The sequence below is a fragment of the Chiloscyllium plagiosum genome, chromosome 1 (assembly GCF_004010195.1).
Source record: "Chiloscyllium plagiosum isolate BGI_BamShark_2017 chromosome 1, ASM401019v2, whole genome shotgun sequence".
NCBI classification, from domain to species: Eukaryota; Metazoa; Chordata; class Chondrichthyes; order Orectolobiformes; family Hemiscylliidae; genus Chiloscyllium; species Chiloscyllium plagiosum.
In genome coordinates, this window is record NC_057710.1 from 129,702,854 (window position 1) to 129,717,133 (window position 14,280).

The 14,280-nt window shown below is 39.5% G+C and overlaps 1 protein-coding gene across 2 annotated transcripts in view; it reads left to right on the forward strand.

Annotated features, from left to right (window-relative positions):
* The window catches only part of LOC122553171 (protein transport protein Sec24D-like), a 202,602-nt gene that overhangs the window by 109,573 nt on the left and 78,749 nt on the right, over nucleotides 1-14,280 (forward strand). For both annotated transcript variants that reach the window (XM_043696769.1, XM_043696761.1), the window contains exons 10-11: nucleotides 4,872-4,987; nucleotides 13,657-13,781. In XM_043696769.1, coding sequence (XP_043552704.1) covers nucleotides 4,872-4,987; nucleotides 13,657-13,781 — 241 coding nt within the window. The remainder of the gene's footprint in view (nucleotides 1-4,871; nucleotides 4,988-13,656; nucleotides 13,782-14,280) is intronic.

The following is a 14,280-nucleotide window of genomic DNA, read 5'->3' on the forward strand; positions in this document are numbered from 1 at the left end:
ACAAAGAAGATTGATGAGGGCAGAGCAGTAGATGAGATCTATATGGACTTAAGTAAGGCATTCGACAAGGTTCCCCATGGGAGACTGGTTAGCAAGGTTAGATCTCACGGAATACAGGGAGAAATCACCATTTGGATACAGAACTGGCTCAAAGGTAGAAGACAGAGGGTGGTGGTGGTTAGCAAGGTTAGATCTCACGGAATACAGGGAGAACTCACCATTTGGATACAGAACTGGCTCAAAGGTAGAAGACAGAGGGTGGTGGTGGTGGAGGGTTGTTTTTCAGACTGGAGGCCTGTGACCAGTGGAGTGCCACAAGGATCGGTGCTGGGTCGTCTACTTTTTGTCATTTACATAAATGATTTGGATGCGAGCATAAAAGGTATAGTTAATAAATTTGCAGATGACACCAAAATTGGAGGTGCAGTGGACAGCGAAGAGGGTTACCTCCAATTACAAGAGGATCTGGATCAGATGGACCAATGGGCTGAGAAGTGCCAGATGGAGTTTAATTCAGATAAATGCAAGGTGCTGCATTTTGGGAAAGCAAATCTTAGCAGAACTTATAACTTAATGGTAAGGTCCTAGGGAGTGTTACTGAACAAAGAGACCTTGGAGTGCAGGTTCGTAGCTTGAAAGTGGAGTCGCAGGTAGATAGGATAGTGAAGAAGGCGTTTGGTATGCTTTCCTTCATCGGTCGGAGTATCAAGTAAACGAGTTGGGAGGTCATGTTGCGGCTGTACAGGACATTGGTTAGGCCACTGTTGGAATATTGCGTGCAATTCTGGTCTCCTTCCTACCGGAAATGTGTTGTGAAACTTTAAAGGGTTCAGGAAAGATTTACAAGGATGTTGCCAGGGTTGGAAGATTTGAGCTATAGGGAGAGGCTGAACAGGCTGGAGCTGTTTTCCCAGGAGTGTCGGAGGCTGAGGGGTGACCTTATAGAGGTTTATAAAATTATGAGGGGCATGGATAGGGTAAATTGATGGGCGGCACAGTGGTTAGCACTGCTGTCTCACAGCACCAGGGTCCCAGGTTCAATTCCAGCCTCGGGAAACTGTGTGGAGTTTGCACATTCTCCCTGTGTCTGCGTGGATTTCCTCTGGGTGCTCCGGTTTCCTCCTACAATCCAAAGATGTGCAGGCCAGGTGAATTGCCATGCTAAATTGCTCATAGTGTTAGGGAAATGGGTTTGGTGGATTACTCTTCGGAGGGTCGGTGTGGACTGGTTATACCGAAGGGCCTGTTTCCACACTGTAGAGGATCTAATATAATCTAAAAATAGACAAAGTCTTTTCCTTGGGGTCAGAGAGTCCAGACCTAAGGGTGGTACATGTATGGAATGAGCTGCCAGAGGAAATGGTGGAGGCTGGTACAATTGCAACATTTAAGAGGCATCTGGATGGGTATATGAATAGGAAGGATTTGGAGGGATATGGACCGGGTGCTGGCAGGTGGGACTAGATTGGGTTGGGATATCTGGTCGGCATGGACAGGTTGGACCGAAGGGTCTGTTTCCATGCTGTACATCTCTATGACTCTATAACTGCTTCCGAGACTGAAGGCAATTACGCTGACTAATCATAAATAATATAGTTTGAGCTCTTTGTAATCACATTTGAAATCAGTTGGTTACCAACAATGGAATTTATTACTATTTGCTTACTTGGGTTGACAAATGATAGCTGAATGATCACTTTTAAATGAAGATGTTCAGAAATTAGGGCATATATTGTCTGTTCAATGCCATTGAACATAAAATGATGTCAAAATTTTTGTGTGATCAATGTTGTGTCACTGTATGGTGGTATAGAGGCTGCACCCATATATATGCACTGAAAAATTACAAAGAATGCATCACTGAGGTGGATTGACTATTTAGCTGTATTATTCCAATCATTCTTTCACCATCTGGTAGCAACTATCTAGATTTCCCAGCAGATTTCCTACTCATGGTATTTGAACTACCTCACTTTTCTGCAATTTCTTTCTCTTTGCAGTTCTCATACTTGTTGACATCTGCCAACTCAAGTTATTTTGATATTTCTATCTCCATTTAACTATCCTCTCCATATCCCTAACTATGCTACATCAGCAATTATGGTTCTGCCTGTTTCTAGCTCCTGTTCTTGGTTTACAGCAATTTTTTGCATTATTATCATTTATTAATGTTTATTATCATTCTTTATCTCTCTCATTTTTTTGTTTTCCCCATGCCAAACTCCTTTCCTCATTAAAAAGACAATCTGGAGGCCCATTCTTCTGAGTATTGTTACCAGATGTTTGATAATATAACAAACCTTCCAAGTTTTCTTCCCTCCTTATGGCCTCTGCATGATAGTAGAGCTGGCATCAGAAACATGAATCAATATATATATATATATATATATATATATAAAATATATATCTTAGAAATTTGTGTGTTGCTGCTTTGCTGTTCTTCATATATTGTGCATCACGGTTTCTCTCATCTAAGGCCTGGAGATGCTCCAATCATTGGGAAGCCATTGCACCCATATTATTTGTGTTGGCTTTTCTGAAGAAATAAATTGTGCTGTTTACTTGCCCTGAATTCTCCTTGTAGCTAACTCAGATTCAAATATTTTAAGGAACTTTCCATTGAAATGGCATGAATTTTGCATGAATCACACTGTGTAAATCACTAGTAATATACTGCATTAAGGAGAAAGTGAGGTCTGCAGATGCTGGAGATCAGAGATGGAAATGTGTTGCTGGAAAAGCGCAGCAGGTCTAATTCCTGAAGAAGGGCTAATGCCCGAAACGTCGATTCTCCTGTTCCCTAGATGCTGCCTGACCTGCTGCGCTTTTCCAGCAACACATTTCCATATACTGCATTAAGCAATTTCTCCGCGTGCATCTCCTCCCTTTCAATCAGAGGAAGTAATCATTAGCAATTCACTTGAACACAACACCTAATTATTTCTTGAGTATATTATATCTCCATTTGGCCCTCTCTGCTCTTGCATTTTGTGTGTAAGCAACAGCAGAATTATAAAAGATTTTTAAAAAACTTTCCGAGATCCTGAAAGTCCTAGATGTTTATTACTTGGACCTGTGCAATCAATTAAATACCATTTATGAATACAAGAGTTGCCAATCCATCACTCTTTGTCTGGTTAGTAACCAACAGTACAGTATATAAAAGAAGGAGCTGTCCCAAAAGGCTGGGTTACATAATGCTGTCAGATCTCTTTTCTACTAAAAAACCCACATCAACACACACTTGGAGTTAAGTTTAAGTTGTTTTAGACTGAATAGTTGAACATGACAAATGGAATGGTTCAGTTCAGAACCCCACTGATGATGTATTGTTCTGCATTGCAAAGACTTGTGTCAGAAATGGTATAAAATCACATCTCTCTTTAATGTTGTCATTAACGCAGTCAGTAGATTGGACTGTTAGTGTAGTGCCATAAGTACACAGGAACCTCGATTATTCGGCCTTTGGTTATCCGAATGTTGGATTATCCAGCAAGATCGCAAAGTTCCAATACGTGGCTAAACTATGTTATCTGGCATTTGATTGTTCGGACTTTGACTAACTGAACAAAATATTCCCTGCCCATGTCCTTCGGATAATCAAGGTTCCTCTCTGTATCAATGGAAGAATCCTGTTGAAGAATTGTTTCCTGGAATGCCAAATCTGTTGAAGGCACAGCGCAGTCATGCCAAAATTGCACTCATAATATTTTCACTCGATTGAGGATACACCCTGGTGCTGGAGGCTGTTTTGTTTAAGGTTGTCCTCACTGACGGCTTTAGAATTGGGGTGTCTGATTTCCAGAATCAAGTTGACAGACCCGGTGTAATTGCTGGACTTTATCTTTGCTACTGACGCCACAACTACAGATAAAACTAACTTCTTATGATGTTTAATTTAATTTGTACTTGGGATACGCGAAAGCTACCCATGTCATATATAACTTGGGACTAATTTAGGTCTGACTTGCAGTCACAAATGGTATTTACTTGGTTGCACAGGTACAAGTAATAAACCTCTAGGGCTTTCAGGATCTCTAAGATTTTTAAGAAGTCTTCTCTAAGTTTTAAGAAGATTTGTAGCTCAGGTTAAGGTTTTGGATGTAGGTTTGCTCGCTGAGCTGGAAGGTTCATTTCCAGACATTTCGTTACCCTACTAGGTATTATCTTCAGTAGGCCTCAGGCGAAGCAATGCAGATAATTCCTGCTTTCTATTTATATGTTTGGGTTTCTTTGGGTTGATGATGTTATTTCCTGTGGTGATGTTATTTCCTGTGATGAAGTCACTTCCTGTTCCTTTTTTCAGGGGGTGGTAGATGGGATCTAACTCGATGTGTTTGTTGATAGAGTTCTGGTTGGAATGCCATGCTTCTAGGAATTCTCGTGCATGTCTTTGTTTGGCTTGTCCTAAGATGGATGTGTTGTCCCAGTCGAAGTGGTGTCCTTCCTCATCCATATGTCTTGAGTATTTCTGCTGTTGCTTGCTAACAATGCCAGAGCAGAGAGGGCCAAATGGAGATATGATAGTTTTTATTGGAGTGGGTGCAAACATATCAAATACAGATCTTAGAGGATTGCATATATCAGAGATACCATATTCTAACAATACCTCATAAAGTCTTATGTATGGCTATGTGGATTGATAAAGATAACACATTGGACTCAAATTAAAATGCAAAGTTGTATTTCAACAATTACTGTTCATCATTGTCTATCTTTTTTCTGTATCATTGTAAATTCACAGCAAATTTATTTTACAGAAAAAAAACGTATTTTGAAAGATAAAGGTGCAATCTGACACTGAAATGTTAATCTCTTGTACTTTTTGACAATATCTTTAATAATGTTTTGGATTTTTCTTCTCTCCTTAGTTCCTCCATTCTACTTTCAACATTTGGACCATATGGGTAGAAGATTGGATCACTATGACAAGCCAGAGTTGTCGCTTGGATCCTATGAATTTATTGCTACTTTAGATTACTGCAAAGTAAGTATTTCTGCTATGTGACTCACCTTCCAACATTGATAAATCATTTATGCCAATGACACCACATTCAGCTGATTGGCTCAAATTTTTTTTTCTCCTAAATGACTAGCCGGTAACTTCTAAGACTATATATTCCAGATTAAAAGCACTGCTTTTCTGTAATTGACAGAATAGTTGTAGATCAACTATGATCTAATTGAATACAGGTAAATTAAAAAGTTCAATAACCTACTGACCATAAGTGACAGGAGTAGAAATTAGGCCATTCAGCCCATCGATTCTGCTCCACCATTCAATCATGGTTGGTAAGTTTCTCAAACCCATTCTCCCACTTTCACCTTGTAACCTTTGATTCCCTCGATAAGCAAGAACCTATGTATCTCAGTCTTAAATATACCCAATGACCTGGCCTCCACAGCCTTCTATGACAGTGAATTCCATAGATTCACCACTCTGTGGTTGAAGAAGTTTCTCCTTATCTCCGTTCCCTTTACTCTAAGGCTGTGCCCTTGGTTCCTAGTCTCTCCTACCAATAGAAATATCTTCCTAATAACCACTCTGTCTAAGCCATTCAGTATTCTGTAAGTTTAAATTGGACTCCAAGTATAGACGCAGAGTCCTCAAATGTTCCTCATATGTTAAATTTTTCATTCCGGGCACCAACCTCTGAAAACACTCCAGGGCTAGTACATCCTTCCTGAGATATGGGGCCCAGAACTGCACACAATACTCCTTAGTCTAACCTACTCATTACTTCCTCAAAGAATTCTAACAGATTTGTCAAGCATGACCTCTCCTTGATGAAACCATGCTGACTTTGATTTTACCATATACTACCAAGTATCCAGAAATCTTATCCTTCACAATGGACTCCAAAATCTTACGCACAACAGAGGTCAAGCTAATCGGCCTATAATTTTCTATCTTTTGCCTTACTCCCTTTTTAAACAGGGGTGTCATGTTAGTGATTTTTCAGTCCAACTAATGTTTTTTCCAAAATACTCCTGTTCCAATCAAAATAGATTTTTATATGGTTTGATAAATTAATATTGAAAAGCAATACTTGAAATTATATTTTTTTGAGCAAGAGTTAAAGGTTTCCAGTGATTAATGGGCAGTTATACAAAGTATTACCGTATATACTCGTGTATAAGTCAAATTTTGAAGATGGTTATTTGAAACTGAAATTTGGGGGTTGACTAATACCTGAGGTATTGTTTTCAAGGGGATGAAATTCATGCTTGGTATGAGTCAAAAAATGGACAAACAAGAGCCAGATCTCTGTATAAAATAATAAACAACAAAAAGAAAAAGAATTATGGCCATCATTGAATATTTATCCACAAAATAACGTCTCCATTCTGCTTGCTACAGTCGAATGGCACAGTAATCTCCCTGTAGCCATGAGAGTATATTCCAAGATCTACCACACAAGCCCGAAACTGTGGATAGGTGAGACTCTGTTCATTTAAATGGGCAATTTACCTTCCCCGCAGCGCCCCCCCCCCACCCCGNNNCCTCCCCCCACCCCCCCCCCCCCCCCCCCCCCCCCCCCCCCCACCCTCCCCGGTCTCTGGACTGTTGTACATTACAATAATTCTCAAAACCTGGAGTACAGCGTGACCGTTGGTGGACTGGAAGACTCGGAACGGAGTGGTATGGCCAGCAGATTGGAAAGCCAGAGCAGAGTGCAATGGGCAGGCACACTGACTCATAAATGTTGATCTGTAACTGTGAAGAACTAGGGTCAACTTGTACACTGGATATATGGAAAATACAAGATGCTTTAGCCAAAACTAAGGGATTGAAGTATACATGAGATCGGCATATGCATGAGATCGATATATACCCTAGTATATATGGTATTTTACACTTAAGCAGGTAGTTGCATGTTGATGCCCTCCTGCTAACTGCTAATCATTTTAGCTTCCCTCAATGATCTTAGTTATTTGGTGGTGCTTTTATTATGAAGATGAGCATGTGCTGCTTTAAACGATTCTTGGCTTTCAGATTAGACTAGACTTTTTTGGGAGCATGCATTACATGCAAATTTTTATTTTGGCTTGATGTATTGTTTGTGTTGGGTTATTACAAAGGAACAGTGAATAATTAATTTACTAGGTTCCCCACGCCTCCCCCCACACCCCCACACACCTATACCACTCCGACACAGTTAACTAAGAAGATGCCATGAAAGTGGAAATGAAAGGTCTGCTAAAGTTGAGGCATCTTCACTCACCTGTCACCTTCTGTCATCCCAAGAAATTGCATGAATAATTATACTTTGTTTCAGTTTCTTATTTTACAACTGTCTCTTTTGTTTTTATTTCAAATGAGCATCAGGTATGGTTACCTTTCTTTCCTACTTCACAAAGTTCTATTCAATTAGTAGATATGTTTTAGCTTGGTGCATATGGGAGAAAGTGAGGACTGCAGATGCTGGAGAGTTAGAGTCGAGAGTGTGGTGCTGGAAATGCACAGCAGGTCAGACAGCATCCGAGGCGCAGGAGAGTTGACATTTCAGGCATAAACCTTTCATCAGGAATGTGGCCAGGGAAGGGGGATGAGAAACAAATATGGGGGTGTTGGTGGGGCTAACCGTAGGCAGGTATGTAATATGTGGATGCAGTGGGGGGTAATTGTGAGAGGTTGGTGGGGAGAGTAGAGCAGATATGTGAGAAGGAAGATGGATAGGTAGGACAGGTCAAGAGGGTGATGCTGTGTTGAGGGTTGGATTTAGGATGGGGAGAGGGGAGATTTGAATGTTAATGGACATCACAACTGCTGGATTCAGAAGAAATTATCTGTTAACTAATTCTAATTTACAAAATGTTTAATCATACAACTGATATATATTGAACTAATGAAAACAAATTTATTGTGATGGTAAACATGTTATCATTATTAAAGTATTAATGTTTTTATTTTGTTTGACTGCGTATTTTGGGGATAGTTTGGAAAGGTGTCAGAACAGATACAGGGATCAGGATGCACAATTATCCTTTGTCTGTTTGATGCACTGCAGGCTCTGTGGTCTTGACTGATCAATGTCTTGATCTCTGTTAAGAACCAGCACTGGCCATGGTGTTGATTGGCTGCAAGCAATATCAAGGGATTGAATAATATTATATCTGTTCTTACCACTGAAGGCTAACCTGCACATGCAGGAGAAAGTGAGGACTGCAGAAGCTGGAGATCAGAGCTGAAAATGTGTTGCTGGAAAAGTGCAGCAGGTCAGGCAGCATCCAAGGAGCAGGAGAATCGACGTTTCGGGCATGAGCCCTTCTCATGATTCCTGAAGAAGAGGTCATGCCCGAAACGTCGATTCTCCTGCTCCTTGGATGCTGCCTGACCTGCTGCGCTTTTCCAGCAACACATTCTAACCTACACATGCATAAAGCTAGCCTCTTGGAAGAGAAGTGCGTTATGGCTGCAGCAGACCTTCAGAGACCTTTGTGAGATGAAGATCACATAGAAATGTAGAATAAGGGAGCAGGAGTAGGTCATTCTACCCTTTGAGCTTGCTCCACCATTCACCTTCCAGTTCCTGCTTGCTCCCCATATCCTTTGATCAGCTATGAATTAAGGAAGAATGATTGAATAGGGGTGAGTTCTTCATGGAGTGGTAGAAAGGATGAGTGCCATTCTGTATTCAAGAAGGAAGGAAGGGGGTCTTATGGCTCATGTGCTGGAATTTTACAGTGCCCCAGCGGCTGAATAGTATAACATTTGGTAACATTAAGTTAGCTTCATACGGTACTTTCCTTAACAACAAAGTTAAATCCACTGACATCAGTTACTCTAGCAGCCACTAGTTCACTCGATTTGCTTAAAAGAAAAAAACGTTGTGATTCAGAGGAGCAGAAGCTATTCGGAAACATTAAAGCTAATTAAAGTGACACCAGAGCCTTCACCACCCAGCCCCTCTCATTGCACTGGGTTTACAGGAATAGGAGGCAGCAGTGGCATAATTGTCCAAAGGCCCAATTAGTGGTTATTTTAAGGGTTTTCAACCACAGCCACAGAGACCTTACCCAGTGACAGGAGAGGTTAGCACCAGGTTGTCCTACCTGCCCGTTTAAACCGAGCAGCCTGATATCTGGGCACTGACTGGGATCTCCATTTTCAGGAGCCCTGTACCCATTGAAGGCTTGACACTCCCCTTCCTGCAGTCTCCCATTGCTGCAGTGGGTCAGCCCGGTTCAGAGAAGACTCCAAATTAACCTTTAAGGTCAGGCTCCTATGGTGTCTGCTGTTCAGAACTGCCCGCATTCCCAGCCATGGCTGCCGCTCCTCTGACTGGATAGCAGCTTTCAGAGGAAGGACTTCCTCTTAGAAGAATACAGAACCCCCACCACAAGCCATTTCAAGGCCTGACAGCCATTGATTGGCTGCTGGACAAACCAGAAAAGCCAACAACAGTAAAAGAACAGTGCTATGATGGTCAAGGTGTTGAGTGTCTTAAAGGTGATGGTACCCCCATTCATCTCCTGTCCTTGTCCTAGTTGGTAGAGATTGCAGGTTTGGGACATAGTCAGGAAGATCCATAGCAGTTTGCTGCCAGTGCATCTTTATATGGTATTCACTGCTGCTGTTGTGTGCCACTGGTAGACGGACTGAATATTTAAGGTGGTACCTGGATGGTGTCAAGGGTTTTGGTTCTTGTTGGAGCCAACATTCCATGCATAGCTAACAAAGCTCCCTATCATAAGTAACCATAGCTAACTTTTGGAAACTGTGTGAGGGGAAAGACACCTTTATAGTCAGTAAGTTCAATTCCTTCCACTGTGGCTGATTTGAGGTCAGAAATAAGAATGTGCAATCATCAAAGCACCATTCACGACTCCTCAGGAGCTGGAGTAGTCTGCGTCCATTTGCAGCAAGGTCTGAACAACATCCAAGCTTGGGCTGTTTAGTGGTTAAATAATGTTTGTGTAACATGTTGCCCAGCAATGACCATCTCCAACAAGGGAGACTCTAGCCATCACTCCTTGACAATCAATGGCATTGCCATTATCAAACTTTCTGTGGTCAACATTCTGGTGGTTACAATTGACCAGAAATTGTAATAGGCCAGCAACATAAATACTGTGGCTACAAGACTAGGTCAGGGGCTAGGAATTCTGAGGTGAGCAACTCATCTCCTGATGTCCAAAGGTGGCCTGTTCACTTGCTCAGATATGTCTAGTACCAACAGCAGTCAAGATGTTCTTTGTTGCCCAAGACACAACAATGCAGTTGTTTGGCACCCATTCACCTTTGTCAACATTCATTCTGGTTTTCCTTATCCAGCTATGTCCAAATCACTGTTAATTTTGTCCTACGTTATTGTTTTGAAAGCTTCCTCTTCACCAAGGTTAAGCTGGCTAGCTTTTGGTTGCAAGGGTTATCTTTGCACTTTTTTTTCTTTGAAATAGTGTGCAGCATTTTCATTTCCTGTCCTTTGGCACAATTCCCCCACTTAAGAAAGACTGGAAGATTACTAATAGTACCTTCATAGCTTTCACAAACAAATAAAAGCAGCTTCGACACATGTCATGTGTTGTGTCTACCACAGTTTAGGCAGGACTTGACAGTTTTTGGAGACAGTACAGTAAGATTTACTGGAACAGCTGCAGGAATTAACAATTCCTGAATTACTTGGGACCACATGTGAGTTTATACAAATTCATGAACATTTTAAGTTATTTCTTTATTTTTCTATTTTTGTCTCTCAGATTGTTTATCTAGGTTCCTTTGTTACTGAAGATGGTGCCAGGAATGGCAATACTTACACATTTCACTGTACTCTTATATTCCTGTACCTGAGTACACATGACAATAAAACCGAAATCGAAATCTAAACTCTGAATTCACAGACCATTCTGAGGATGTGTCTGATCTGTGGCCCTCACACTGTGCTGTACTATTTTATGAGTCACAGGCATGCCATGTTTTCTGCTGTTAGTCACACATTTTATATCCAAATGCCTAATGTTCTTACAGTGGTTTTCATTTGAGGTTGCTAACATTTAACACAGTTCTATTGTAGTTTGCCTTTGAAAGTGTTGCTTTGTTTCATCTAAAGGGAATGTTTGCCAAACAATTAATAACCCAGTACCTGAAAGCAAAAATAGAATCTCTTGGGAAACAAAAGCAAATTGAGGCTTTAGACTACAAAGACTTAATACAAACCAATTTTCACATTGTGGTCAATTGGAATGCATTATCCATGCTTGTAAGCAAGAAAATGTTAAGGAGCAAAATATAGGTAGGGGTTTAATTTTTACCCTTTAGCCATCAGGAGGAGGAATTCTTTTCCAATTCTACATGCCAAATAAATATGTTTATGCTATAAGTGTGTCAGTTATTAATTAGAAAGCTTGATCATTTTCAGATGTTGTGTGAATTCATTTCCAAAATTTAAGTTAGCAGCAAAGAATTCTGGCCTGGTTGTCTTATAATAAACAACTTAATAAAATCTTACAGTTTTATAATAGATACTTTCAGTGAGACGAACATGCCCTAAAATTTGAATGTGTATTGAATTGACCAAATTATTTCAATATTAAGATTTGAGTATTGCTGAAAAGTGCCACATTTTGTCAAAACGTTTTGTCTTCCATTCTTCAGGACAATTTGCAAACTTAAAGGAGAAACCCACCATTGTACTGTATGATAGGAGAGTGCTGATTGGTTGGCAAGTGGACTCTCATTGAGATATGTTTTGTCATGGTGAATGCAGATATTGATGACAATTGACAGTTAACTGCCCAGCTTTGTTTAGATTTCAACACATGATGCAGCTTGACACTGGTCAAGATATTGTCCTGAGAAACTAACTAACAAATGGTTGTCAACTATTTTTGAGTTGTAATAGGTGCATTATGTGCATGTGTTCTTCATGTCTAATTAAAATATGTAGCTACATGTACACACAAGTACACCACACTATGAGCCCAATTCACAATCCAAAATTAATTGTCAACATTATTCTTCATGCATGTAGGATTGTCTAGCAAATGTTATCTAATTGAAGAATCCCATCTAATGTTGAGCACAGTGTTGAGGGTTTTGCAGGCACAGGATATTTACATACAATTAGTACCTTGTTTTTTGTGAACAGCCAAAGGGATTTGCAGTTTCATACAATCCATTGGACTTTGAATGTGTGGCCTACCTACCTGGCTCCAAACAGGGAATGAAACTCAAGGGGTCATATTCAAACATCATATTCTTTTACAATAAATTATGTGTCTTTCAGCAATATTTATTTAAAAACTTTAAGATGTGTCGACTTTTAAATGCTAAGCTTTTAAAATGACTTTTATCCATTAACACCATTCAAAGAGAAATATTTTACTCGTGTCTCAATTAAAATAACACTGAAATTCTGAAATTGACTGGTCTCTCACCTTAACTTCAAGAGGACACTGATGTACTCCCTGGAAAAGTAACAAAATTAGCCATTTCATCCATTTAATCCATTTCCTTTGAGTTTCTGCAAATATTCTGCAGCAATTATGTGAGAAAACTGAATAAACCTCAGTGGCATTCTGGGACTATGTATTGTAAACCGATGTTTGAACATGGTGAAAAACTCAGTCATAACACAGTAGGATACTTTGAGATACACTTTTACCTTCAGTGTTCTCAATGCAGAGTTTTGTGCACGAGAAGGATCAAGGCAATAACTTTGCATCTTCAAGCATCTTGTGTTCAGTCATGATTCATGTCAGTTTACCAGATATTCGGTATACAGGTATCTCAGAGAATAAATGAAGTTTTGGGTAAAGTTTTAGAAGTGGATTATAATAGAACATGTAGTAACAAATAAATACATATCTTGATCAACTCAGGCATATTATGACACACCTCTTAGGCAGGCAGGACTTGACCCAGACCTTCTGTCCCAGAGGTAGAGCGTCTGACATCACCAACTGCACAGAAGACCCTCATGGTCCTAAAAAATCCTCAGTTTATCCCCAGTTTCTCGTAATATAGGCTATCAACCACTGTATTAACGTATATTAATGTTTTTCTGAATATTCGGTCATTTCTTTATCTGCCTGGTTTGGGTGCATTACAAATTGTAGATAAATATAACTTGTAAATCAGGCTCAAAATTATATCCTAGATAAATGAAAACCTAAAACTAAAATTTATATCAGTTGCAACAATTGATGGGGCATTGTGAAAGATCCATTTCAGATGAAGTTTGGAGAAAAGAGTCATACATGACAATAATACTATAACATGGCAGCTATTAAAGAGAAGAGGTATCATTTATAAGCACAAGCAGGTAACTAATTTACATGATCTTTGAGGAAGAACGGTCTTGTGTAAGTGAGGTACTTCATCATATCCACGATGCTCCAAACTACTTGCAAGTAATTTGATGTTATGTAGACAAACATCACAGCCACTTTTCATCTAGCAAGTTGAACTAACAGGTAAATGAGACAGATGGCAAGCTAAAATGTTTATTTGGTGTTTGATGAAAATGAAACAATATTCTTTAGTTCACATTGATGGTGAGAATTCTAATTGTATACCGTTCCCCAAGACACCTTGTGGAATTTTACAGTCAATATGTTTACGTGAAATCTCGACATCACTATCAGGAGATCAGCTCATTTTTAAAAAAAATTGTTGTTCACAAATGTAAATAATGTTAATTTTATTTACAGAATAGCAAGCCTCCTAATCCACCAGCCTTCATCTTCATGATTGATGTGTCATATTACAACATCAAAAATGGCTGTGTGAAATTAATATGTGAGGAACTCAAGAGCCTGCTGGATAAATTACCACGGTAACAATATAAGTCTGAAAATTATGATACTCTTAAGAAAAGTAAAAGATGTATTTAAGTATACCACTTAACTATGTATGGTAGTGTTATCTAACATTGTCACTAGCGTGGTTGTGATTAGCTTTCTATTTGTATTATATATGTTGCTTTGAAAGATTTTCCAGCTCATATTAGGAAAATGTTTATTGCAGAAATGTAGTCATAAATCAGTTAATATTTGCCGTTGTATCCAATTAGCTGTATGCACTTTTTACAAAGTATTAGAAGATAGTTATAGCACAGAACCAGACCATTCATCCCACTTTATCTTGCCGGCGTTAATGTTCTCCACAAGCTACATTCTTACTTTATTTAATGTAACCCTAGCAGCGTAATCTTCTGTTGTTTCTGTTTCGTCCACCTTCCCACTAAATTCTTCAATGATATTGCTTCAATCACTCATTAAGACAAGTCCGACATTCCTATTAATTACTGAGAAATTTCTTGTGAATTCTGTATC